This window comes from Neofelis nebulosa, chromosome 15 (assembly GCF_028018385.1).
Source record: "Neofelis nebulosa isolate mNeoNeb1 chromosome 15, mNeoNeb1.pri, whole genome shotgun sequence".
Classification (NCBI taxonomy): domain Eukaryota; kingdom Metazoa; phylum Chordata; class Mammalia; order Carnivora; family Felidae; genus Neofelis; species Neofelis nebulosa.
Genome location: NC_080796.1, coordinates 60,089,813 through 60,115,990, shown reverse-complemented (window position 1 = coordinate 60,115,990; position 26,178 = coordinate 60,089,813). Strand labels below are relative to the sequence as shown.

General features: G+C 37.2%; 1 protein-coding gene across 2 annotated transcripts in view; it reads left to right on the top strand.

Annotated features, from left to right (window-relative positions):
• The window catches only part of USH2A (usherin), a 745,506-nt gene that overhangs the window by 402,972 nt on the left and 316,356 nt on the right, over window positions 1-26,178 (top strand). For both annotated transcript variants that reach the window (XM_058701414.1, XM_058701413.1), the window contains 2 exons: window positions 12,679-12,830; window positions 17,573-17,735. In XM_058701414.1, coding sequence (XP_058557397.1) covers window positions 12,679-12,830; window positions 17,573-17,735 — 315 coding nt within the window. The remainder of the gene's footprint in view (window positions 1-12,678; window positions 12,831-17,572; window positions 17,736-26,178) is intronic.

Sequence of the window (26,178 nt, the reverse complement as noted above, 5' to 3'; positions counted from 1 at the left end):
AGGGGGACAAAACAGAAGAGACTCATAAATATGGAGAACAAACTGAGGGTTACGGGAGGGGTTGTGGGAGGCGGGATGGACTAAATGGGTAAGGGGCGCTAAGGAATCTACTCCTGAATCATTGTTGCACTATATGCTAACTAATTTGGACGTAAATGTAAAAAAATAAAAAATAAAACAAGTTATAATTTAAAAAAAGAGGAAATTACCACATACTACAATATGGATGAACCTTGAGGACATTATGCTAACTAAAAGAAACCAGTCACAGAAAGACAAATACTGCATGATTCCACATATATGTGCAATCTAGAGTCATTAAACACATGGAGTCAGAAAGTAGAATGTGGTTACCAGGAGCGGAGCTCAGGAGGGGGAATGGAGAGTTGCTATTGAATGAATATAGTTTCAATTTTGCAAGATGAAAAAGTTCTAGAGATCTGTTATACAACAATGTGCATTTAGTTAACAATCTGAACCATACATTTAAAAATAGTTAAGATGGAAAATTTTAAGTTCTGTGTTTTTTTTTACCATAATTACAAAAATATGATGTAGAGAAGATATAATAAAATGCAGTAAACTTTTAAACCAGAGAAAGATTAAGGACTGTGTTAACTTAAAACAAACACAAATTTCAATTAATAATCACATAAAGATATATGTATAAAATATACATTTGTTAAACCAGAGTGAGATCATACTATCTGTCCTATCGTGCATCTTGCTTTCCTCACTTAACAACATGGCGGAGACATCTTTCCGTGGCAGTTAAGCATAGCCCAACTTCATTGTTTCGAAAGGCAGTATAGAATCCCACTGAATAAAACCACAGCTTATGTGACCCATCTTTTAGCGGTGGATATTTAAGATTTTGCTGTTACAAAAAATGCTACTTGCCATTAATTGCCTTAGACTGCCAAGTAGTCCTTACACACTGGGTCTTTATCACTTGATTCACACCTAAGACTTTGCTTTCCTTCAAACAAGTACTACCGAATTCTAGTCCCATACCTGCAAAAATGGTGGTGTGGCAACTCCAGTCCTGTTTCTCTAATCGGAGCACTTGGCATCCACATTCCCTCTGGCAAAGTGTTCTTGGGGCACCCGGGTGGCTCAGTTGGTTAAGCGTCCAACTCTTGATTTTGGTTCAGGTCGTGATCTCACAGTCCATGAGTTTGAGCCCCAAGTCAGGCTCTGCACTGATGGTGTGGAGCCCAGTAAGGATTCTCTCTCTCACCCTCTCTCTCTGACCCTTTAGAACTCTCTCTCTCCTTCTCTCTCAAAATAAATAAGCTTAAAAAAACAAACAAACATGTTCTTTGCAGGTTGCAAATTCAGGCAGGATTTTAAAACCTGAATTAGAGCTACTTTTAGGTGGATAAGAGTCCTTTCATCTGTAGCACCCTGACTCTTCCTTTGTCAGACCATCAGCCATCAATGAGAAGTAGTATGAAGGATTACTGTCTAATAAATTTGGGACCTGTGTTGTGCAGATTACAATTGCATAATTAGAATTACGCTTTTGAGAGCTTCCAAATTCTCATGAGCCATATTCCTTTTCAGAAGCTTAGGCCTCAGAATTTGTAAATATGTTTTTTCCTCACACTTGAAATCCACCTTGCTAAAATCAGCATACATATCTGACTACACCAAACTTATTCCTCATTATTTAGCATAATGTTTAGTGACATTTGAAAATAATTAGAATATATGCTTTTATTAAGGAAATAGTAACTAGAAATATAGAATATGAAATTGTTCTCATTTATTTTTTAATGCTCAGGCTCCAGGCTCTGAGGTGACAGCACAGAGCCTGACGTGGGGCTCAAATTCGCAAACTGTGAGATCATGACCCAGGGTGAAGTTGAACACTTAACCAACTGAGCCATCCAGGTGCCCCTGCTTTATTATTAATATTTATAATTTCTTATAACTATCCACTATCTTGGACTTATGTAAATTTACTAAAACAGTTTCCCTGTTAGATTGTGACCCACATAAGGGCAGGGATATCCCTTGTTCTCTGTGTGCTTTGTTCCAGGTTCTAATTCCCCCAGTTGGCAGGGTGCCAGTCATGGGTAGGTGGGTATTAAATACCTGGGAAAGGAATGAATATTCACTGATGATAGGGACAATGATAACATGGCAATTGTGTGGACATGAGAAGTATATGCATGTGCAATCATATAATATGTGCAGATGCACATTTATAACATGTTTTTACAATTACGTAATATAGGTGAACTATTTCAAAGGCAGCAGAAAGGCATCTCCCTCTTGGTCTGTGGAAGACACAAAGACCCAGTCACTTGGCATAAGATTTTCTCAGCCTGGTGATTTGTCAAGATTGTAAAGAGAGATAGCACGTGAAGCCGGAATCTGCTGTGCATGCCTCAGTGGGAAAGGGGTAGATTGTTACTTCCCTCAGAGTTGAGTAATGTCAAGATGGGCATAGGAAAGAGAGCCGGGTATGCACCAGACTGGGTCTTGGGGACTTCTTGAGAAGAGGAACCTTTGAAAACATTTTCCTAATTCAGCCTTTTATATGGGGCTGGCTTTTTGAGATTTTATATACAGATATATGCGAAGACATATCTGTATCAGTAAGTGTCAACAGGAACAGAAACAATTTAGGGAGTTAATGATCTTTGCAGGTGTATACGTAGTGCCATGAAGACAATAGAACATTGTTGGAAGAATGTTTAGTTCAGTTTTTAAGCATATGTATGATGTCAGAAATGGGTAGAAGAGAAAAAGTTAGCTGTAGAACTTTTATACAGGATATAGGATATCCTATATCTATAGGATATAGTATCTATAGATATACTATCTATACTATATATATACTATATAGTATATACTATAGTATAGATATACTATCTATACTATATATAGATATATATAGTATCCTAAAGGATATAGATACTATATCCTATGTTGTCCTTCACATTGAGAGATGATAAGAAAGATGGGGCACCTGGGTGGCTCAGTTGGTTAAGCGCCTGACTTCGGCTCAGGTCATGATCTCACAGTTCGTGGGTTCGAGCCCCATGATGCGTTCTGTGCTGACAGCTCAGAGCTGGAGCCTGCTTCCTATTCTGTGTCTCCCTCTCTCTCTCTCGGCCCCTCCTCCACTCATGCTCTGTCTCACTCTCTCTCTCTAAAGTAATTAAACATTAAAAAAATTTTAAGAGATAAGAAAGAAACTTTTATAATATATGTGTGTGAAGGTGTATGTGCAAATACTGATTCACCGATACAAAGAAAGAAGTATTTGATTTCCCAGCAATGCTAATAGTCATGGTAGTAGTAATAGCTGCCACTTATAACCGTCTGTCAGGTACTTTAATCCTCACAACTAGTCCATGAAATGGGTATTGCTATTCTACCATTCAGATGTGGAAACCCAGACTTATAAGCAGTAATCACTCAAGACAACGGGTTAAGTAGGAATGTAATACAACACAAGGTGTGAATGACTCAAGTTCATGATTTTGTTCACTGTACTCTCCTGCCTCTGCTTTTTGCAAAACAAGCTCATAATTCAATATTCCATCAAGCCATGTGGGAAAAAAAAAAGTTTTTAGATACTTTTACTTGTTTGATGCCTTATTCTCAGTGCCAAGTCTCAAAATTCTTAAGATCTCTGTTCTGATTTTTCTCTGGTTTTAAAGAAATAACTATTTTTTAAAACTTCTTCTTTTGAAATAACTTTATTTTTAAACAGCCAAAATGTGATTCTATTTTCTTTCCTGGAAATGATCCGTTTTAATAGGAGAAATGGATTATAGAATTCAGTGAATCACTTAGGAAAACTGCTTGACAGTTTTGAGCAAACCTTGTGTAACTTTTATGAAACACCTCCAATCAGTTTGTCAGGTACAATCTCCCAAGCACAATCTTTTTTAGATTCCGTTGATTCCATTTTTAGGAGCGCATAACAGTAATAAGGCATGATTCCACAATGTGAAAGCTGTTCTCTCTTTTCCTTTTTAATTGAAGGATCAAGTATTCACACAGGGAGATATCTGCCACAATCAATCATCATCCGGACCTTGGGGGAAAACCCACGGTTGATATTCACATTGCCATGATGTACTGGAAAAAACAAACAAATATGTTTGGAGCATCTATATTCACTATACATGTTATTTTTATGACACACTAAAGCACTGTTGTTTAATTCTTATAGTAAACAGAATTCTTCAGTGTAAATAGAGATACCTTGTATTAAATTTACATTGTTTTGTACTTGTATTGAATTTCCTTGGTTATATATGACAACCTATTGAGCACCCTAGGAAATACAATTTGACATAACATGATGAAGAGGCACAAAGATATATATCCCAGAGGATGTGCTTTATGGACAATTATGATTCAGCTTCCCTGTGAAAATTAAACAACCTTAAAAATTCTACCATTGTGGAAAGCAAAAGGTGTAAACTTGAAACTGCTTACACGGGAGAGCCGATGGGAATTAACTATGCATTTTGTGGATTATCCACTGAAGAACTAAACGTGTACACCTGGATTAGATAACCTGATCCCCCTTACCACATAGCATAATATTGTTGCATTTTGTTACAGCTATCTTACACATTATTAGCACAGGAGAATAAGCAAGAGAAAAGCCCAAAAAGCACAAAACAGGGAAATATCATAAAATACATTACCATAATTGTTTTAAGTTAGGTGTATATATCTTTGGACTCTCTGGTTCCGCTCTCCTCCCTTCCACTCAGTCCTGTAGCCTACAAGGCTGCCCTTTCCTCACCGCGTCAATGGGCTTCCTCTCTCTCTGGCTTCCTTTTGCTTTGTCCCTGGGAGGCAGCAGCAGCAGCAAGAGACACAAGGCTGGGAGGAGAATGGAGTCTCAGAATTTAAAGACTTTGTTTCCATTCTTCCTGAAACAAAGAAGGGCCCTGGAGCCCAGAACCTTATTGCTCCACCAGAGACTCATAGTTCATGAGTTCAAGCCCCCCATCAGGCTCTGTGCTGACAGCATGGAGCCTGCTTGGGATTCTCTCTCTCTCTCTCTCTCTCTCTCTCTCTTTTTCTGCTCCTTTGCTGCTCATGTGTATGCACTCTCTCTCTCAAAATAAACAAATAAACATAAAAAAAAACCTTTCTCAAACTTTTTTCTCAAACTCTCTAAAGGAAAAGTGAAACTCTTTTTTGCCTTGAAGGGGTTTTCCTGAGGATTAATAGCTCTTGATTTTAAAACATGAATACCGTTAAATTTTCAGCATAAACTTGCTCTGACTTTCCAGTGTTTGCCTCTTCTTACCTTTCATGCTTCCCTACACAACAGTTTTTGTTTTGTATTTTAATTAAATGTTCTATTTTCAGATAGCTATAGATTCACATGCAGTTGTTAAGAAATTATGCAGAGAGATCTCATTGACCTTTGCCCACTTTTCCCGAAAGGCAACATCTTTCAAAAGCATAGTGCACTATCACAACTATGATTTTCTCACTGGTACAAAACAGAGGGGTGACTTTTTTTTCAACCCTCCAACTGACAGACAGAACCTCCTTTAGCCAGTAGCATAAGTTAGTAAGTTAGTTCTTTGGTAGCGGGCTTTTGTGAGTTTTTCACGGCTAACTTCACAGTCCATCCAGAATGAGGTAGAGAGACCCTCTTCTTTTTTGACTCGTGACCTGTTACACCAAACTGCAGTCTAATCCACCTCAGCCCTAAGTGTCATAAATTTGTTATATTAAAGAAGAAAAAGTATGTAAAACTGTTAAAGGTGTTTCTGTCTTAGAATTCCACACTGCTGCTTCCATGTGGTATTCCCACATCCCTGCCTCAGTTACAACTAGTTACTACATATTCAGGAAAAGGTGCCTTTAAAAATTATTTTTCTCTTTGTGAGATATTTAGCTGCCCTTCTTTACCCCACCTCCATGGTCTTCCCTACTCCAATCATTTGCAATTAATGCGACTCTAGATTAATTCTTCTAAATATGACGTTTATTTGCCCCTGGTCAGAACACCAAGATGTCCATGGTTCTCCTGTGCATCATAAAATCCCGAATCCTTGGGGGAGCATTCAAGGCCCAGACCTCCTTTTGAAGGCTTATTTTCTGTTAGATTTTAACCAGTTACGACAATAACAACAAAACACCAATCTGTTCTGGATATCTTTACTGTACCTTGCGCTTTCTTGCTTCTAGGCATTGGTAAATGCCATGTTCCCACCAGGAACATCTTCCTGAGCTATGGCCTTTTCACATTTCACCTTTTACAGAAGACCCATGGTAGACCCAGGTGTTTTGTACAGAAGGCCCAGCTACTCTAAAAAGCTTTTAGGACTCACTGTAGCCCAGTGATTGCCCCTGCTTGAAGTTCCTGTATGTCTACGCCATTTGTTGGGCATAAAGTTTTTGTGGCACTTATCACTTTTATTCAACTCTTGAATTTTTGTTTAATTAGACCTGTGTTTAACCCTTTTCTTACTTCTATAAATCCAGATATTATTTCTTATCCTTTCTATCCCCCAAAGTACCAAGTATTGTACCTTTCAGGAATGGACTTCCGATACATGTATATTATTTTTCAATTAGGCTCAACTGAGTTGCTTTTAGGGCCAGAATGTGTTCATCAGTTCTTAAATTGAGAGGAATTCCTAAATATTTTAGTAGAGAAAGTTAGGCTGCAAATGAAGAGGAACAGGGGCAGTAGGGGGATGAGATTGCCAGGTTCCAACCCTGATTTGATAATGATTTGCGTGACCTTGGGAAATAGCCTCTCTAAGACTCCCTTCCCTTAACTCTACAACAAGGCAAATAACACTTCTTATTTCTTGGTGTTGTTAATGGAAATGATTCACATAAAGCGTATAGCCTATTGTCTGATTCAAAGTAAGTGTTCAGTATATTTCTAAGTAATAAGGTGTTTTATAATTTCAAAAACACTTACACAGCATTTTAAGAACCTAGCATTTTAGTTTTCCCAAAGCTACTCATCTGTGTCCTGTATTCTACTCAAAGAAGTGTCTCCTTAGGCTTCACTTAAAATTTCCACTGGATTATATTCATTAGTTATTGTAATACACCTTGGGAATCTGAAGTCAATGCAAATTGTTGTCTTAGTGCATATTTTATACTTATTATTTACTAAATGTATGTTTTTAGAACTGAATCATACAATATTTCATATAATACTAATTTTATTTACATCGAAAAGTCTACTAATGAGGACAAGTGATGACATCTGCCTGCATATCTTGGTAAGAAATGGATTGTTATTTTCAAATTGCATCTCTTATTGTCTACAAATTTACCAGGAAGTTTGGCTGTATGTTCTTAACTCAGGAATTTAGAGTTAATGGCCTTACCCAAACCAGATCAAAGGAAATACACTTGTCTCAGGCTCCTTTTTGTGGCAAATGTAGACACCAGCTCTAAATCATATGGTATCCCACTTTGGCCTGACCTTGAGATACGGTGATTAGCTGGTAAGACCTGGATGCTAGGGCAGAAAACCCAGAGAGACCAGCATCACAGGTCTGTTCCATCCTCACAACATGTTTACATTGATCCCAGCTTCCTGATCTTGGGGTGGGAAACTCTCATCTTCCTAGTACGCAGAGAAGGCCTGATTGATCACTGATTACATGGGGCATGTTCAGATATGTGTTCTGAAAAATGGCCCTCTGTCTGCAGTGTGAAGAATGAACTGTACGGGAGCATGAATAATGCATCAGAACTTGTAGGTGGCTATTATTTTCAGGTATGAGATGATGGTAGACTGGACTCCGTGGCCGTGGGTATGGAGATAGGTGAAGACCAATTGGGAATGTACAGTCTATAAGTCTCAGTAATGGCGTTGGTATGGTTGGGGAGGGAGAGGAAAGTCTCCAATATGACTTAAAGGTTAGACTATCTTCACCCAGTGTATACTTGGATTCTACAATTTGGATCTACAATTGATTTTTTTAACTCTTCCTACAAATGCTGTCAAATAGTGGTTACGTACAGAATAGTGGGTAACTCAGTATTGTGTGTGCGTGTGTGTGTGTGTGTGTGTGTGTGTGATCTCACCTGCACACAAGATGGACTTCAGTCTTACCCACCTCTCAAGGTGATGCATCCTAGATACTAAAAAGTTTCTGAGCAGTTGAATTAACTATCACAAATCTCACTTAATTTTATTCTCAGCTCATTTTCCATGTACTCATCTTACTCTAAGCCCTTCTTTTAGTAACTGTCTATTATTTCTTTATCCATAGTTCCAGATGTCATGGTTATCTAGTTTCTTAGCATAGCTTGCTAGGGGTTGGCTTGCTCGAGTCAGGTAGACAAAACAAAGAAGAAATTTTTGAGAGACTGTCAGTGAGGGAGGAAGGAGGAGGAACTCAAACAGCAGGCACAAGAATGGATTAAGTACAGCCACAGAGTGATGTGAAGGGTGAAACCTAAGTAAGTACCCCATATCTCATCAGTCCCTGAGGGTGTTACTGAATTAGAGAATATAGTCTTTGACGTCCATAATGCACAGATTGAGTCATCACAAGATGATTCAATTATATTCATTATAGTCTGTGTGGGAACACAGGTAAGTACTGTGGAGTCCTTGCTAGAAAGATTTCCTTTAAAAATGGTTAAGATTCTTAAAGTTTGTACTTAAGGAATGAGATTTAGTTATAAAAAAATTAACTTCTATGAAATATGTCATTTCCTAATAGGTCAGATAAATTAGATACTATGCACATAATCCTAGCATAAAAGAAATTCCCTGTTCCCCAATTATGTAAGAAAACGGAAATATTGATTTGGGTACTTTCTATCTCATTGTTGAGAAGCAGGTCAAGCAGATAGCATTTCAAGGGTCTCACAATTTCTTTAAGAGCTTCTGCAACACATTATTTGCACAGAAGATTTTTTTGGTGAGGATTAAGTGATTGCTTAGCAGAGCGCCTGGCCCGTCATAATTTCTTATCATTATTATTACTGTGATTTTATCCATTTTTCTTCTCTTAAATTTTCTGTGACTGGCTTTACACTATATATCTTACATTTCTTAGTTTTGATTCACTTGTGCTTTTGTGTGTCAAGTATTAAATGGCAGTAAATTGAATACTCTCTGTAAGGATTCTCAGAGTTCTCACAGACAGTCATACTAGAATAAAGGAAAACAGATGTTGGCAGCTGTACTTTTTCTTGTGTAGCCATAGGGCTCGCATACAAAGTTATCCTCAGAAGGGAAAAGGAGCCAGAGCAGTAGCTTTATTTCAAAAGTATTAGCTCATTTAAATATAAACAACTTTAATCCTGAAGGATGTACTGACCAAGATCTACCTAGTAAAACAGAAAATGTGCTAGAAATAAGACTTTATTTATTTATTTATGTTCATTTATTTTGAGAGAGAGAGAGAGAGATAGCACAAGTAGGGGAGAGGCAGAGAGAGGGAGAAAGAGAATCCCAAGCAGGCTCTGCACCACAGGGCACTGTAGGTGCAAAGCCTGATGCAGGGCTCGAACTCACGAATCATGAGACCATGACCTGAGCCGAAACCAAGAGTCAGGTGCTTAACTGACTGAGCCACCCAGGCACCTCAAGACAGACTATATTTAATATAAGGAATTGGTTACAAATGCGTTGGAAAGGCTGTAGAAGCAAAACAGGTGATTTGCAGAGAGCTGCTAACTTCCCCGGTCTTCTGGCTTCCAAGTCTGCCTCAGCAACTGCTAGCCGCAGGATTTGCTGATTTGATGCTTGAACCCACAAGAGGCGCTGCCCCAGCCTGAGCTCCAGTGCCAGCCAGAGTCCACTACTGAAGAAGCTGGAAATGCAGAAGAGACATACCTGCTGCCTAGACTGCTTGAGGCCACAGCTGCTTTGCCCCTCTGCTGATCTCATAACAGTCAGCGAAAGCCTCAGCTCTCGGAACTGGAAGCTGGACATTTTCTTTCGTCCTGTTCCTGCCCTCCTTGCAGTGCCTCCCATTGTGAAATCAAGGAGGAAGCCAACAAACAAGATGGCCGCAAATGTAGAGCATGGGCTCTTAGGCTTAGCATACAGAGCAGACCGTAGATGTGGGGATGTAGGTAGATGAATTCGATGAATAACCAGCTTAGCACCCGTACACATTCCTCTTCCTTCCATTACCTTCTGTGACCAGCAGTAATCACTACATGCTTCTGCCTGACATCCTACTGTGCTTTGTACAATGCAAATGCTCTCACCCTCTGTCACCATATTCCCATCTGGGTAGTGTGAATTCCCCCTTGAATTTAGACACAGCCCTCCTGGATTGTCTGCAACTTAAAAACTAAGATAGAATGAATACCCACTAACTTTCTTTATATAAATCAGTAGGGAAAAGGAGGAGAGAAAATTCATTATTACGTACAAATCTTTATGTAATATGCAAAAATAAGGCATAGTAACACCTACAGTTCTCACTTCCATAACTAGCATAAGGTCACAGTTGATATTTATGACTTCTTCCCTTTGCCCTCGGCCAGTAGCTCATCTGTTTAGGATTTTTGACCTAGTAAGGCAACCTGAACCTTCATTACTAAAAGGTTTACATGCTTAGTGTCAGTGTGCAGCAGGAAGCTAATTTCTATGTACTATTTTTTTTTCTTGCCTGTTGATGTAGTTGCATGAGGGTCCCAAATTGCCAAGTAATGTTCTCAGTTTCCAATTTAGTGGTATCTAAATTGCAGCCTGCAACATAGTATTCCTCTTTGTGGCTAGAGAAAGCAAAAATATTTTCTGTAGGTTATTAAGTGTAATAGTGAGAGGAAACACTCTGAGGACCTTCTCTTGATTTTCATTTTTATATTTCTCACTAAAGAAAAACCAGCATCAAATACTGACCCCCTAGTTAAAATCAGATGCAGCATCCTGTAGGAACCACCCCTCCCCCCAAATCCACAGGCATTATCACCCAGCCTAGGCTATAATGTAGGTCTCAGTAGGCTGTTCCAGCAATATCTTAGGGTACAGGTTGATGGTGTATATTGTAAGATTAGTAACTTTTATGGTGTTAGCTCACACCTTACTTCTCTTGTTATAAACTGATTTTCATATCAAAAGCAAAGTTGTGAAGGATAGCCCAACAATGAGTGCAGCATTCTAGAAATTTGTAGATGATGGTGCTGCCGAACATCGTGAGCAGGTTTGTGAAGTGAGCAATTTCCTCCCAGGAGAATGGGACGGACACTGGTGAAAAGCTCCTGGTGTCATGGTCCCACCAGTAATGCTTTCCCTGATGTGTTGATGGGTGAAGGTTTGATCATCCTTCAGGACATTAATGAGACCAAGTCTGGTGTTCCTAGTCTAAGATTGAGGCATCCTGGAAGCCAGCTTAATTCTTTGGAACCTTGACTTTACTAGAATCTTTTGTTTCAAAACTCATTCCTTCTCCAAATCTTCTATCTTGGAGCTATTTTTTAATATCATCTTTTTACCAAGTCTCCTTTCATATTTCAGGTAGCTAGGTATCTGTCTTTCCTGTAGCCTTACATTTTCCCTCTATATTGGATGCTGATACTTTTACTATGCTGCATGTTCATTAATTTATTAATTCAATCAATAGATATTAAGTGCCTACTATGTTTTTGGCATGGTGCTGAGGTCTAGAAATACACAGGTGAGGAAGAGTCAAGATTGCTTTCAGGATCCTATAGTCAAGCAATTAAATACCACTGTGAAATTAATTTTACTTTGAAAGAGGTTCTGATTTGGGCACGTAAGCAAAATTTTGTTTCTCATAGTATAATGCTTCATCAGTTTGGGGATTCTGTAATTCCAGTGAACATAGATTCCTATCTTCCTTTAAAATGCAAATATGTTGATTGAATAATTCAAATGATTATATTCAATAACCATGTAATTTCTTATATCTCTACTAGTTGATTTCATGAAAAGACACATAACTTTCCTTCTGATATAAATTTAATTGATCATTACAAACAGCAAATCATAGTTTCTCCAAAACATTCATGATTGTCCCATGAATGGAATTTGTGCAATTTGTGCCTGGCTTTTATGTTTAGGTTATGAAATATTGTAGTTGAGGGCATGGGTTCTGGAGCCAGACTTCCTGACCAGATTCAAATCCTGACTCCACCACTTGCCAGTTACATGACTTTGAGCAAGTTACTTAATAGGTCTGTGTCTGGATTTCCTCATCTATAAAATGGTGATGATAATAACACTGCCTCTCTTCTGGTAATGCTGCTAGGAGAGGGTCAAAAAGGAGTTTATATACAACAGGTGCTTAGAACAGTGCTTGACATATCCTGAGTAATATACAATGCATTAACAAATAAGGTCATTTGACTTCTAGAGCATATCGATTATGGATATCATTTTAGAAAGCAATAAAAATTCTAAATGTACTTAATCTATTCATATTTGATCTGGAACGCAGACAGTAGTAGCTAACATGATGTGATAGGAAGAGTCCATACTGGGACTCTTAGGTCCTATTTCTGTCTCTCTACTAATCAGCTTAACAGTTTGATATTTAAGGGTTTAATGCCTGTCTTATCCTTCCGAAAGAGACAGGGTTTAGACCAGGGAAAATACCAGATACCGTAGTTTAGTAATTCCATGAAATTAGAAATCCCATCAGTAAGTGCTTGCTTTCTTAAGACGTTCTTTGCTGTTGTCTCGTAAGTCACACTAAAAGCCAATTATTGTCTTCCCAGGTGTTATCACAAGCTATGGACTATATCTAGATGGTATATTAATTCACAATTCCTCAGAACTCAGCTGTCATGCTTATGGATTTGCTCCTTGGAGCTTACATTCCTTCAGAGTCCAAGCATGCACGGCCAAGGGTTGTGCTCTGGGCCCACTGGTGAGTATGTGCATTTACATTCTGGGAATGTACCGAATGTCAGATGACAGGGAATATCAAGGAAGAAGTAAGTGGTGGTGACTCACTCCCTGCACAGCTAGGCTTTCAAGCAAGATAGGAGATGTTCTTTTTATAAAATTTTACTTAAGAGTTAGTAAGAAAGAGTTTATATTCAACATAAATTTCAAGACCGCCCATAGGTCTAGTGAAGGACAAAATCTATATCTCACTGACATTTTTAAAGGCAAGTTGGCCACTTTAGCAGAAATACATACAATTTTGTTTAATTGGGTGACTTATTTTGAGTAGATGTTTTTCTCTCTAATAATGGCCTCAACAGCTAAGTAAGTTATGAGTAAAAAGTAAAAATAATTAAAAGTCCATAATTGCCAAAATATGGCAACATTACCGCCCAGCAAGTAGGTCAATCAATTAAAAGGTTGAGCTTGCCTCATCTCTTAGAATCAAATATATTTATATCATTAATGTGATATAGTTTCAAAGAACAGTATTTAAAATTGCATTGATATTAGCTTTTGATATCCACATTTCAGAAATCTATAGTGTATATCTATATTTCATTAGCAGTTAAGAGATTGACAAATTGTGCTCTTTATTTTTTATATAATTTTTAAAACTCAATAGTACATAATTGTCATAGACTAGCATGACATTCTTTAGGTTCAAAACATCCCATTTTATGTTTTGTGCATTTTCCTTAATTAGATTTAGCTTCTTTTAAGGGAAATGCTCATTACTTTTAGATATTTTTTGGCAATGTTTGCTAATGCTCTATCATTTTAATGCACTCTGTCTTCATTGAAGAGTGTATTATATAAATATTACCTTGAAAAACAGCTCTACAGTTTAATTTTGGCTTCCTTATTTTTGATCACACCTCCCATTTCGTTGCAAAGATTGGTTGCCTTCCAAACTGCTAACATCATCTATCGGTGGAGCTGAGCTGTAGTCTTTATTGCCATTAAGTATTTTATAGCTCAAACCCTCTGATGGTTACTTACTCTTAAAAGCAGGAATGGCAATAGGCCAGCTTTTCTACTCCATTCAAAAGAAAAGAAAAAGAAACATGAGCACACTTCACATGAGCTCGAAACCTAGACTTTTTCAAAAATACAAACTGCAAATTGGTTCTGGCTACTGGATTGGCTCCCACACTGTCCCTTGATGTTCTGGCAACTTTAAACAAGGGGGACATGGTTATTGATCTGCATCCGGTGCAGGTAAGACAGTAGGCGATGTTAACCTTAAGAAATCAAATGCCACAATGCCCTGATGAGAAGGGGGAAAACAGAATTGGATTGTAAAACCTGCTCTGCCATGGCCTCAGACATTCCAGACTCAGTCCTGGGGTAAAGCGCAGCTATTTTCTCCTCTTGGTACTTTTTTTTTTTATCATATGCTCAGTATGCAAATGCTTTTCCCAAGTCAATGATCCATCTCTAATCACTGGGACTGAACAGCGTCTTTATTTAGAACAAGTCAACTATATGCTGCCAGGAAGTTAAAACCTATGGTCTTCGAGTGATTTCTAAAATATTTTTGTACCAGTTACAGTACATACTGTACCCTGAAGAGATTACATACATGAATATTCCAAATCTCCCTGGATATCTACCACAATCGTGAAGGATAATACAGATTCAGATACGTACATCACTTAAGGGTATTCTTTATCTCAAGCCCAATGTTATAACAAATGTTTTGTTGAAATAAAAAAAAAAAGTCATGGTTTCTATTTTTAAATCTTTTGCTGGCAGAAATTGACAAATTAAGTTTTGAGAATCAAACTTTTGCTCACCTCACAGCATTTTTAAATGATAATTCTTGGATTTTAGAAAGAGAAGCCTGTTTATTTTGCATCTTTTATATATTTATTATCATTGTTTTTCATGCATGCAGGGAATACTATTCTCTGTTTTTGGTGACAGATATGCTCTCGTCCTGAACGTAGTATGGGTCACCCTCAAAATCGGCAAGTTGATATAATAAAGGGAAAAAATTGTAAAAAGGACAAAGTCTATAAAATAGAATACTTAAAAAATAAAAATGCATACATATATCCCGTATTTCTACCATTTTAATGCAATATTAGCTCAATGTGTTTTGTTTTTAGCCTAAGTTTGTGACCTGTTGTTTGTGATTAAGAATGAACTGCTCTATACCCATCTTCAAGTTCAGTTCTCATTCATTTACACGTGTATTTGGCTCTTCAAGAAATCAGTGTTAAAAACAATTTATAATGCTTTTGATCCTACTTTTAAGATGCTAATAGGCATTGTCAAATTTAATCCAGTAATTGGGGTTTTATTAATGTTGGAGATAATGAAAAATTAACAGAAAATGCAACAGAGAATTACTTTTTAAAAGGTTTCTCTGCTTTCAATGATATTGTTGAATTAGATTAGAGAGAAACCCTTCACGTTTTGTGTCTCTATAATAAGATGCATTGAATTTGTCCATAGGATAATCACTTGGCTTTTTTTTTTTCTTTTTTTCCCCACTTAGCCAACGTTAGACAACCCTAGTGGAGTCTAAGATTGGGAATTTTATGACTGTGTCTGGCCTTGGAACATTCATTGGAATCAATTCTCCAAGGACCCTTTTAAGGATGAAATGTGAAACTATAGGTCACTGCAGTGTGATACGGTTAAAAAGCTGCTTTGGTTTCTTGATGATAGTATATTTCTACACATAAACACACCTAAACGAACATACACACATACTCACCTTTTCACATTTATTTTTCACAAAGAAACAAATTAGTTATTTAGGACATTTAAATCTTAATGGCAATATGCAATTCACAAGAAAATCCTATATGGGAAATCTACCCTAAACCTGCTATTATTCCCTGTGCCTCCTTGGGAAACATACTTCTTCTATGAAACCTCAGAATTTTCAACTATTACAACAGGTGAAAGAAAAGCACCCACTTTAAAAGGGATTGCTGTAAAATTTTAAATGAAATATTTACACAACGATTTCTGGTACATGGTAAGAGTTTTATTAAGGATGAAAATTTTATTAAAATGTTTGTATGTTTTCATTGCACATTTGTTCTCAAAAAAATTTTTATTTTCTGTGTCAAGGGAGGTTTCCAGGTAAAAGCCAAGCTGGCCTTCCACTATATCTTTTTCTTCACATTCTTTTTTAAGGCAAGGTAGATAAATAGTAGGTAATTTTTTTTTAAAGATTGAGTCAAAGCAAAATAGTACAATTGCCAAATTTAATGTAGCATAAAAACTGAGGTATTTATCCAGATACTTAACGAAATTTTTAAAATATATCATTTTGAATTAACCAGATATTTGAGGATAATAATATCATTATCTGGAATTGCCCTTAATTCTTCAACTTCTGAATCTCATTTTACTTGGAACCCTTTTAAAATCATTTTCTATGCAATAATTTGAATTATATACATAGACATAATGAAAGCAATTGCATTGTTATGAAATATTAAAATGATGCATTGATATTTTTCCAGTCAAGTTTCTTTACCATTTTTTGTACCTAGCTATTAGACTAAAAAATAATAATAATAATAATGAGTAGGAGTTATAGATCTAAAGAACCCCATAGCCTTTCTCAGATGAAAATAAAACATGTCGTGACCTCATACTTATTAAAAATTAACACTCTGTCTTTTTCACATTTATTTTCATAATTGGGAAAGTGTATTCGCCCTAACAAATGAAGGTTTCATAATTGAGAATATTTGCCTGCCTAAGGATTTCGTGTTTGATCACCTTCTTGTGAGGCATGAGCCTGTACTTTAAGAATAAGGTCAAAATTATCAACATATTCAATAAACCTTAAAAGGTCAAACATTTATGAGTGATGCTTATGAGGTTGTGGTGATTAGTTAACAAATTTAAGCCAGTTCTTAGAAGAGGCCAACATATTCTGAATCCCTTTCTAATTTCTTGCCACTTTCATCATCCTCTGGTCATCTAGTCATTTTCTCGATTTAGCTACTAAAATCTTCCTGGCCCCTGTGCAGTTAGGGATTACATTTTATTTCAAAGTTCTTCTCTTTAATTCATCTTTTGCTCTTTTCTGCATAGGTTTCTTAACACTATATTAATGAAATTTTCAACTTTTTTTTGTGATTATACCTTAGGGATGGAATCACTCAGGCACATTTATTTCTTGATGTCTGGCATGATACCATCTTTAAGTATCTGGTAGCAACACAGCTCAGAGAACTCTGTGTGTGTGTGTGTGTGTGTGTGTATGTGTGTGTGTGTGTGTGTGTGCATGTGCGCGCACGTGCGGGAGTATGCGTGCATACCGTTGGAAGTTGGAATGGCCTTTGGCAAAGCCCAGACGTCTACCACTCCAGTCAAGAACCTATGAAAATAGACCTCATGCATTCTTCTCTTTTGCAATAGCATAAAAATTGTTTCTAAGCGGTCCTAGAAGTAGTCTATGGATACGCACGGCTATCAGTGCAATCACAGTGTGAGCTGATCCTCATATTCTGAAAACATTCACAAACAACTGCCTTGGTCAGGAGCTCAAATTCTAAGCTTTAACAGCAGGAGGAAGAAAACATGAGGTATGCTTTGATCCTGCTGACAAAATGAAGTATTCATACAAGATGCTACTGTCAAAATAGTTTACTTCACAGGAGAAGAGATTCTTTGAAGAAATATGCTCAAAGTGAAGCATGCACTTATTTTATTTGCAAACAAAAATAAATCTTTTTATACTCACAGGTGGAAAATCGAACTCTAGAAGCTCCTCCTGACGGAACAGTAAATGTGTTTGTCAAAACAGAGGGATCCCGGAAAGCCCACGTCAGATGGGAGGCACCTTTTCACCCCAATGGACATTTAACATACTCAGTCCTTTTCACTGGGGTTTTCTATGCAGATCAAGGTAACTTGTTTATCATTTTTTTAATTTTTATCTATTTTTTTATTTTATATATAGAGAGAGATCAAAAGCGAGCTGGGAAAGGAGCAGAGGGAGGGAGGGAGGGAGAGAGAGAGAGAGAGAGAGAGAGAGAGAGAGAGAGAGAGAATCCCAAGCAAGTTCCACGGTTCCTTGTTCAGTGTGGAGTCTGAGTTGGGTCTCGATCTCACAACCCTGGAATCACCACCTGAACCAAATCCAGTGTCGGATGCTCAACCGACTGAGCGCCCCCCCCACTGACTCGGTGCCTCCAATTTTTAAACTTTAATATAAGTAGAAAACATTTCATTTTCTTTTGACATCTTTCTTTTAGATACAGATTTTAATTTCCGTATTTTCCTTAAAAGTAGCCTATGTTGATGAGTTAGGGCAGAGTCCTCATTGTGTGGTCTCCAGAGCAGCAGTGACAGCTTCAACTTGTAAACTGTAGGATGGGCAAATTCTCAAGCCCCCAACCCCATCTACTGATTCAGGAACCCTGGAGGCGGGGCCCAGCACTCTGTTTTAACAAACACTTTGGGTGATTCTGATGCATACTTAAGTTGGAGAAAGACCAGTGTACTTTACAGTCTATATCCATTCCCCTTGCTTAATAAATGAAAACCTAACACATTATTTAGGCAAAGAGTTGAACATTAAGTCTGCAGTCCATTTTAAATAAATGATCTTTTGTGACTATTTTGCCGTTTCTAAACTATGTTGGTATATGTTCCAGGATATTAATTGGACATAGATTAGACAGCATTGGGCTCCTTGAAAGTAATATCAAAAACTGATTTTTTTTTTTACTTTGACTTCTGGCACTGTACCATATACTTTATTAAATATCAGGATTTAGATTGATTTTTAGAACATCATTACAAAACGGAAATAACAGCCTTGAAACTTGTAATAGAAGTACATTTGCAAATGCATAAAACAATTGCTCTGTTTAGCTATGCATTTTGTTAGCACTTTTCATAGTAATAACCTTACTTCTGGTAAAGATTGTTCTGCTTAGCAGAAGCAATCGATGTATCTTTCTTGACTTTACCATGTTTAGACAAAACTTGTAAGAGGATAAATCTTGAAACCTCACATTTTTCCAGATCAGGCACTATGCTTATCAAACATGGCGCAATATGGTCGTGAAACATTCCTTCTCTCTTAGGTCGCCTTGTCTTCTGAGTCTGTCTTACTTATTTGTATCAATAAGTTAGGTTAGGTGTGGTTAGGTAGGAGTTTATTTTAAGCAACCCCTTATCATAGAAAAACACAGGTGTATATTCTGCTGGAAACTTAAATTTTATTTTTTAAGTGTTTGCTTTTATAATTTTCAGAAGCGGCCGTACTATTTTTGAAAGGAGTTATTTTCAGCGTTTCTTTTTAAATTGGTAACCAATATGCAATAATGTGGCTATAATCACATACACTGTTAACAAAATGATGTTCCCCAGGCTCTAAGGCCGTTTGTTTCTGAACTGTTTGTAGCTATTTGCAGGGCTTAATCATACCCTCAATGTGTAAAACAAGTAAGGAAAGACTTTTCTGAACGTGAAGACTGTTGTAATTTGCGTACTGTGTTGGCAAGCAAATGCGCAGCGAGTTGAGTGAAAGAGTTTGAGCTTATCACCTCAAAAGATTGGTGTGTCCCTCTTTTATGCAATCAGGGCTTTGATGTATTCTGCTGTGAAGCACTTGTAAGATTATGAGGTGAAGGAGTGATGATCGATTTGAAAAAAAGAAGCAACATTTAGGCCGGACCCATGACAGCCCAGCTATTTTCTCCAAGGCAGCTGGGTGAATAATGCAAGAGCCATATTCCCCCTTGTGTTTAATCTTGCATTGTTTTTGCAGAGAAAATTTCTGCTTGCCTTCTAAGTCATGTCATCTTCGGTTGTCATCCCGTCTCTCAAACCATCAAAACGGTATTAAATGTTGCAAAGCTGCGCAGCAAGAGAACTTTCAAAAGTCAGAACCCATTTGCAGAGCAGCCCTTGTAGAAAATGTATTCTGTTCTCGGCAGAATTTTCCTTCAGTTCTTTCCACTGAGAAGTTTACTGATTTCTCCCAGTGGAATCTGCTGGAATTTATCGGTTCATGGTTGGCAGTCACAGATTAAGGTAAATGTCGATCCGTAATGACCCTCTACATGTTAGTATTGCAGTAAAGCTGGGCTTTTATGTCAAAGATATCGGAGAGGGAGCTATTACACATGACAGGGGTGATCAAGGGACTCCAGACCAAGGCAAGCATTATTAAATATTGACTAGTTCTGTGATTTATGTAGAGCTGGAGGAAAAAAGTGACTTTTTAACCATTATATATTCTTCAGCAACGAAAACCAGCCATTTATCTCCTGCTGGTAATAAAGAACAGAGTGCCTGCATATTTTAGTGGAGGGAAAACCTGGTCTTATAAATGAGATGAACTCCTTCATGATAACATTTCAGTTTGTTAATTGCCAAAAGCAAAACAGACAAATTGGAAGCAATTACAAGATTTGACTTAAAGAGTTTGGCGGTGTGCATTCAACTCTAGGGTTGGAAGGGGGTGAGGTTGGAAGCAAAAGGATCGTCTTGGGACAGACCCCAGGAAATTCATTTCATTGGTTCACTGTCACTGGAACTCGGTGTCCAGTGTTAAGTAAAGGATTTCAAATATTGTCCTGTCCTGACACCCATCAGCAGCTAGGTGACATTTACACAGGGGATGGGGGGAGGGGAGACAGTCCTCATGGCTCTACAAGAAACGAATTAAACATTAATTCATCAAACTTAGTCAAGATATCATCTGTTCACTAGATTTATACAAAGCTTATTGAATTGTCTAATAGTTAATTGGTTATTTCCTTGACATAATGAACAACTATATTTCATCTTTTTCTGTGATGGTTACTAAAAAGGTGGTGGTTAGAATGAATAAGATAGGCAAATCCTGCTGGTCAGAAGCAAACCTTCCTTCAAAATAAGTGTGCATGTAGCCAGGTTACTATTTTGCAGGGTAAGATATCGGGCTGTCTTTGTAAGATGCACAGGATTCTATTGTACATGTCAACTTAGATCTTGAAGTACAAACTTCACGAAGTCAATGTTAGATTTTGAAACAACGAAATAGGCAGTGCATATCAACACGTTATTACTTAAAGGCGTTTTCTTCTGACCAGGAAGAATCATTAATCAATATTTAACACATAAAAAACAATAAGCAGTTTAAAGAGTCCAAACTATTCTGTATCTCAAAGGAAACCAATGTGCTCCATTTCTTATATCCTTTCTAGAAACATTTGATGTATATACAAACAAATATATTTTTCCTCACTTGCAAACATAGATATATTCTTCCTCCCACACATACAATAGTTTACACAAATGATACCAAATTGTACACACTATTTTGCAATGTGCTATTTTTCTCTATGTAGTAGTTTTAGAGATCTTGTCACACCAGTACCTAAAGAACTTCCTTGTTCTTTATACAACTTCATAGTACTCAATTGTATAGATTGTGCCCTCACTCGTTTAACCAGTTCCCTATTAAGTGGGTATTTTAGTGGTTTCCAATCTTTTGGAATTTCAAAGAATGTCTTAATGAGTAAAAGATACAGGTATGCTATTCCACATGTTTGCAAGTATATTAGTGTGATAATTCCTTGAAATGATCTGTCAGGTCAAAGGAAATGTGAGTTTGTAACTTTGTAAGATATTGTCACCTTTCACTCCATGGATGCCATACAACTTCTGCTTCCATGGGAAACCCGTGAGAGTGCCTGTGTCTCTACAGACACATTCTCTGAGCATATTGCCCATCTGATTATGTTAAAACTGGCATCTGATAGTATCTTCAGTATGCCTTTCTCTCATTAGGAGTTTTTTGGACTTACCTGAGTATGTTTAAAAACCTTTTGTATTTCTTCTTTGACAAATACCCCATTTGTATCCTTTGCCCACTGTTCTATTGAGTTTTAGGAGCCCTTTATGTGAGCTGTGATGCCGACCTCAGATTGTCCCTTTTGCATTGTCTTTTCCTGCACTTTAATGCCTATAATATGTGTGGATCAAAACCTTTTCTTCCCCCCAAATATCCCACTGTCTCAAAGCCTTTCATTAAATAATCCATATATTCCCCCACTGGTTTGAATTGCCATCTTAAAAAGTCCTAAATTTCCACATTTATCTATAAATATGTCTAGACAGATCTGTGCCTTTATTTAGATTATTGTAGTATTTTATTGATTAACACAGTGGAATGTATTTTAATGTCTGATGGGTCTAGTCTCCATCACTATTTTTATTTTAAAGAACTTTCCTACCTATTTTCCTTATTTATATTCATTCAAGCAATATTGTTAAGTGGCTGCTTCCACCAGAAGTCCTGATGCTATTTTTATAAGGACATGATTGAATTTATAGGTTAAGTTAGGTAGAATCAATATTTCTATGATGTTGGGCTTTTCTGATCAATAATACGTTTATACTTTCTATTTGTCTTCTGTGTCTTTCACAAAAGCTTAAAGTTTTCCTCACATAGAACTTGTGCATATTTGTTAAATTTATTTATTGCTATTTTATAACTATATATAATATAAATTATGTCAATTATATATGAATAACTAAGTAACTTAAATTGATAAAATAAAATTAACTTTTATTAAAAGAGCTACTTTTTCAAATGATACCTGGAGTTTACTGCCAGATACCTGCGTTCAGAAAGGCAGACTTTCAAATATTTATGTCTATTGGGTGATCTTTCATTTCGCTTGCAATGAGCATCTGTGCCTTTTTTGTTACTAGGGTTTGTTGTCATTTTCCCTAAAGCACAGAAATTTTACCAGGTGGAAAATAGTAACCTGATTAATTAGACTGTCAACTAGTTTTTAATAAATCAAATATGAAGTGTATAAAATGGCACCAAAGGTTGGACATGAAAGATCTCTGCCCCCATAGAATTTGCAGACAAATAGCGAAGATATGACAGGCAAACTAGCCAGATCATTCTCAAGTGTGTGAGGCAAGAGACAAAGCAGGTGTTGGTGTAACGAGTGCAATAGAGCTAACTGGGGGAAGATTTTGGAAACACGGAGCCTTACCCTTTGCCCCAGTGATTAGAACAACTTGAGTTAGAGAACATACTGAGAGAATGACAGAACAATCACAAACAAATGTGAATGGCAAAAATTAACAGATTGCCCAACCCACACTGGGATATGTTAGAATATATTTTCTGCCTTTTCTTAACGTCTACCATAAAAGTGAGAAGTAGCACTTAGTTCTGTGGGATTCTACCTGATTTGAAACATCCATTCAATTATGAGGAACATATAATGCAAATTAGATTTTTCTAGGGTCTACAAGTACCATTTACTGACCTCGAGTAAGTACTTTGTTCAATGGCTCTCAAGAGTGCTTTATTCACCTTGCACAGGTGAATATCAGCTCCCAGGGATCAGCTTACAACATCGTCAGTATTTTTTTTCTCTTCACATATATAAATTAACTTAAAATTTCAATTAGAAGTAACAGGTTATTAAAAGTTCCCTAGGAAACATATTGAGTTTTTTTTTAATAAACAAAATGTGTCAATTCAGGAACAAAAACTAAAATGATGGACAGCACAGTAGTAAAAATATGGCTACGTGAAACTGCTTTTAAAATTATAAATTTTTTATCCAACTGATAGGTGAAAATAATGTGTGATGAGAATTTGTTTATGCAATTATTTTATGAAGTTTCAAAAATATTTTCAGCTATAAATATTATAAAGCCACCTAATGGTCAAGAAGGAAAACAGAAAACAATATTATTAAGGGAGAGAAAATCTGAGGACCTATAGAATGCCTTTACAAATATCAACCGCTTTACGACTAGATTCTTGAGATTCGTTACACTGTTCCTATTCTTAATAGACAATACCACGTCCTGCTCTTTTTCTTAAGCGTTTACTACCGAGCCCTCCGTGAATAGTTTAATTCTTCATTATCCTCTCTTTTGAATGAATTGGGAAGTGATCTTCCTTGCTTGATAAACTGACAGATTGTTTTGTGTCTCAGTTTCTAAGGCAAGGCACCGAGGGTGTGCTAATTGCCCAATCCTTTGAGCACTGTTAACTCTCACCTGCCCTGAAAAACTGAATGGCAGCTTAATTTTTCATCTTTAAGGGCCTCCTTCTCCTAATCCTCTATTTTGTGTTGTGACATGTAATAGAAGTATTTGAGAAAGAGAGAATGTGGGCTACTTGGAGAAAAAAAAGATGGTAATGAAAATGACCATTTAGCATTAGCAAATGGAAATATCATTTTAAGAATAAGTAAATAAAGTGATTTGATAAATTCACACTGGTAAAATTAAATCATCTTACTGGTTCCTGAAAATTCGTCTTCCTCAATATAGAAACGTACAAGAAAAAGGTTTTAGGAGATTTTTTTTTCCTAGTGTAGATACTTTCAGTCAGGAAGGAATCTTTTAAAAAGAAAGAATGGAAGAAAAGGGTAGGGAAGGGAAAGAAAAGGAAGGAGGGAAGAAAGGGATGAAAGAAAAAGAAAGAAAGAAAAGAAAAGAAAGAAAGAAAGAAAGAAAGAAAGAAAGAAAGAAAGAAAGAAAGAAAAGAAAAAAGAAAAGAAAGAAAATGTACTTTTTTTCTTGAAAGCACAGATGGCTGGCCCTGAAAAATAAAAACATGATTAATTTTGAAGACTTTTTAAAAAGGGAAATGGAAATTTGGAAATAATATACACACTTATACACAGACACATAGGTATTATCTCTGGGTGGTTGTTAAGAATGGTTTATCTTCATTTTTCCTTTTTCACGTACTCAACTTTTAAATTTTCTCCAAGAAATACATATTATTTTTGCAAAAATTTCTTTAAAGAGGACTAGAAAAAGCAGAGGGTTCCAAGCAGTCAGTTGGAGTAATCACAGCTGGTTCAGCCTGGACAGAAGGCATCTGAGGGGTGAGTCAGAAGCCCTGGGGTAGAAGCCTACAGAAGGATAAAATGTGTGGATGTAAATTCCAGTGATTTTCCAGGAGAACCATTTTGGTGATGTGTGTAGTGTTAAATTTTCCTTCTCGTGTTTTCCCTGGGTTTCCTTCTCCAATAGTTGCCAGTGGTAATACACAAACCAAAATCAGAAAGATATTGCAGAACAAATACAGAAACTAAATAGGCTTGGTCAGAGAAGTAAACGGGACTATTTGTGACCAAGACAAAGACCATGGTTGGGAGGTACTGAGGAGTGGAAGATATTGGGTTGTTGAAGGTAGAAGATAGGGAGCATAAAGTCTTCCCTCTCAGGTAACACCCCGGGTGGGGGGGGGGTAATTTAAAGACAGAATGGGATTTTTCTGGATGGAAAAACTAGACATGTATCAATATGATCGCTGCCCTTATTCACTGTTCTCTAAGCATAAACTTTTCTTCCTTTTATATAATTGGGGTCAGTATCTCATTCCACTATTAGTATCAAGTGTTTGCTCCTCGGCATAGATTCCCAGCTAAAAACAAAAGGAAGCGAAGAGGAACTGAAACTTCCCGAGTGAACGAAGTACTTTTGGGTTTAAACCAGATGAAGGCATATTTTTAACTACCTTAAAATACCAGCACCCAGAATAGTCTTACCTTCTCCAGGAGTTGCCGGTCACCAGAAATAGTGCTTTAGATTGTCAGTACATTCAAACACTATTAATCTCTTTAAAAAAAAAAAAAAAAGTCTTGAAAAACCGTGAAAACGCAGTCTATCTTTCAAGGTTACCTAGAGAAATTCAGAGAGCTTTGCACACAATCCGATTCTCTGGATGCCTTTCTTCCCAGAATAAACGATGTTTCATAAAAATTACAAGGGGGAAGAAAAAGATAGAGCAGCATTTGTTTTCTTGGGAAGGTAAAGAAAATAATTATACGTGGGAACGCCTCAGACTTCCAAGGAGTCTGTAGGAAGGCTAATGCTGTTAGAAAAGGGACAGCTTTGTTTTATAGTCCCTGATGTCTGGTTTTTAGTGTGGAGGGAAGTGTGCACTTTCCCAGCTTCGTTTGCAAGCAATGCGGTATCTCTGACATGCTGCCCTCTGGGAAAACCCGCCAGTGGGGGAATTGTTGCCGTGATGCAGTACAGCTTGTAACTTGGAATCCCGTCGGAGAACTTTGTAGTTGCTTGTCAGTCAGTGGGAAGATAAAAGAGGCAGCCTCTTTTCAAGCAATTTGAATTCATTTCCCCGGAATGAGTTAGAGGGTCAGGCAGCTGGAGTGAAATCTTACCAAGTGTATTCTGGGGGTGGAAGAGAACAGCGGCGGAGCACAGGGAACATAATGTTTGCCTGGCAGCTGGATAAGTAGAGGAATGCGGCTAGTGGTTGGTCCACTTCTTCTCAGGACCACTTACCTGGTTCTCCATATTTTCAGAAGGAAAGGTCAGAGAGAGTACAGCTCCAT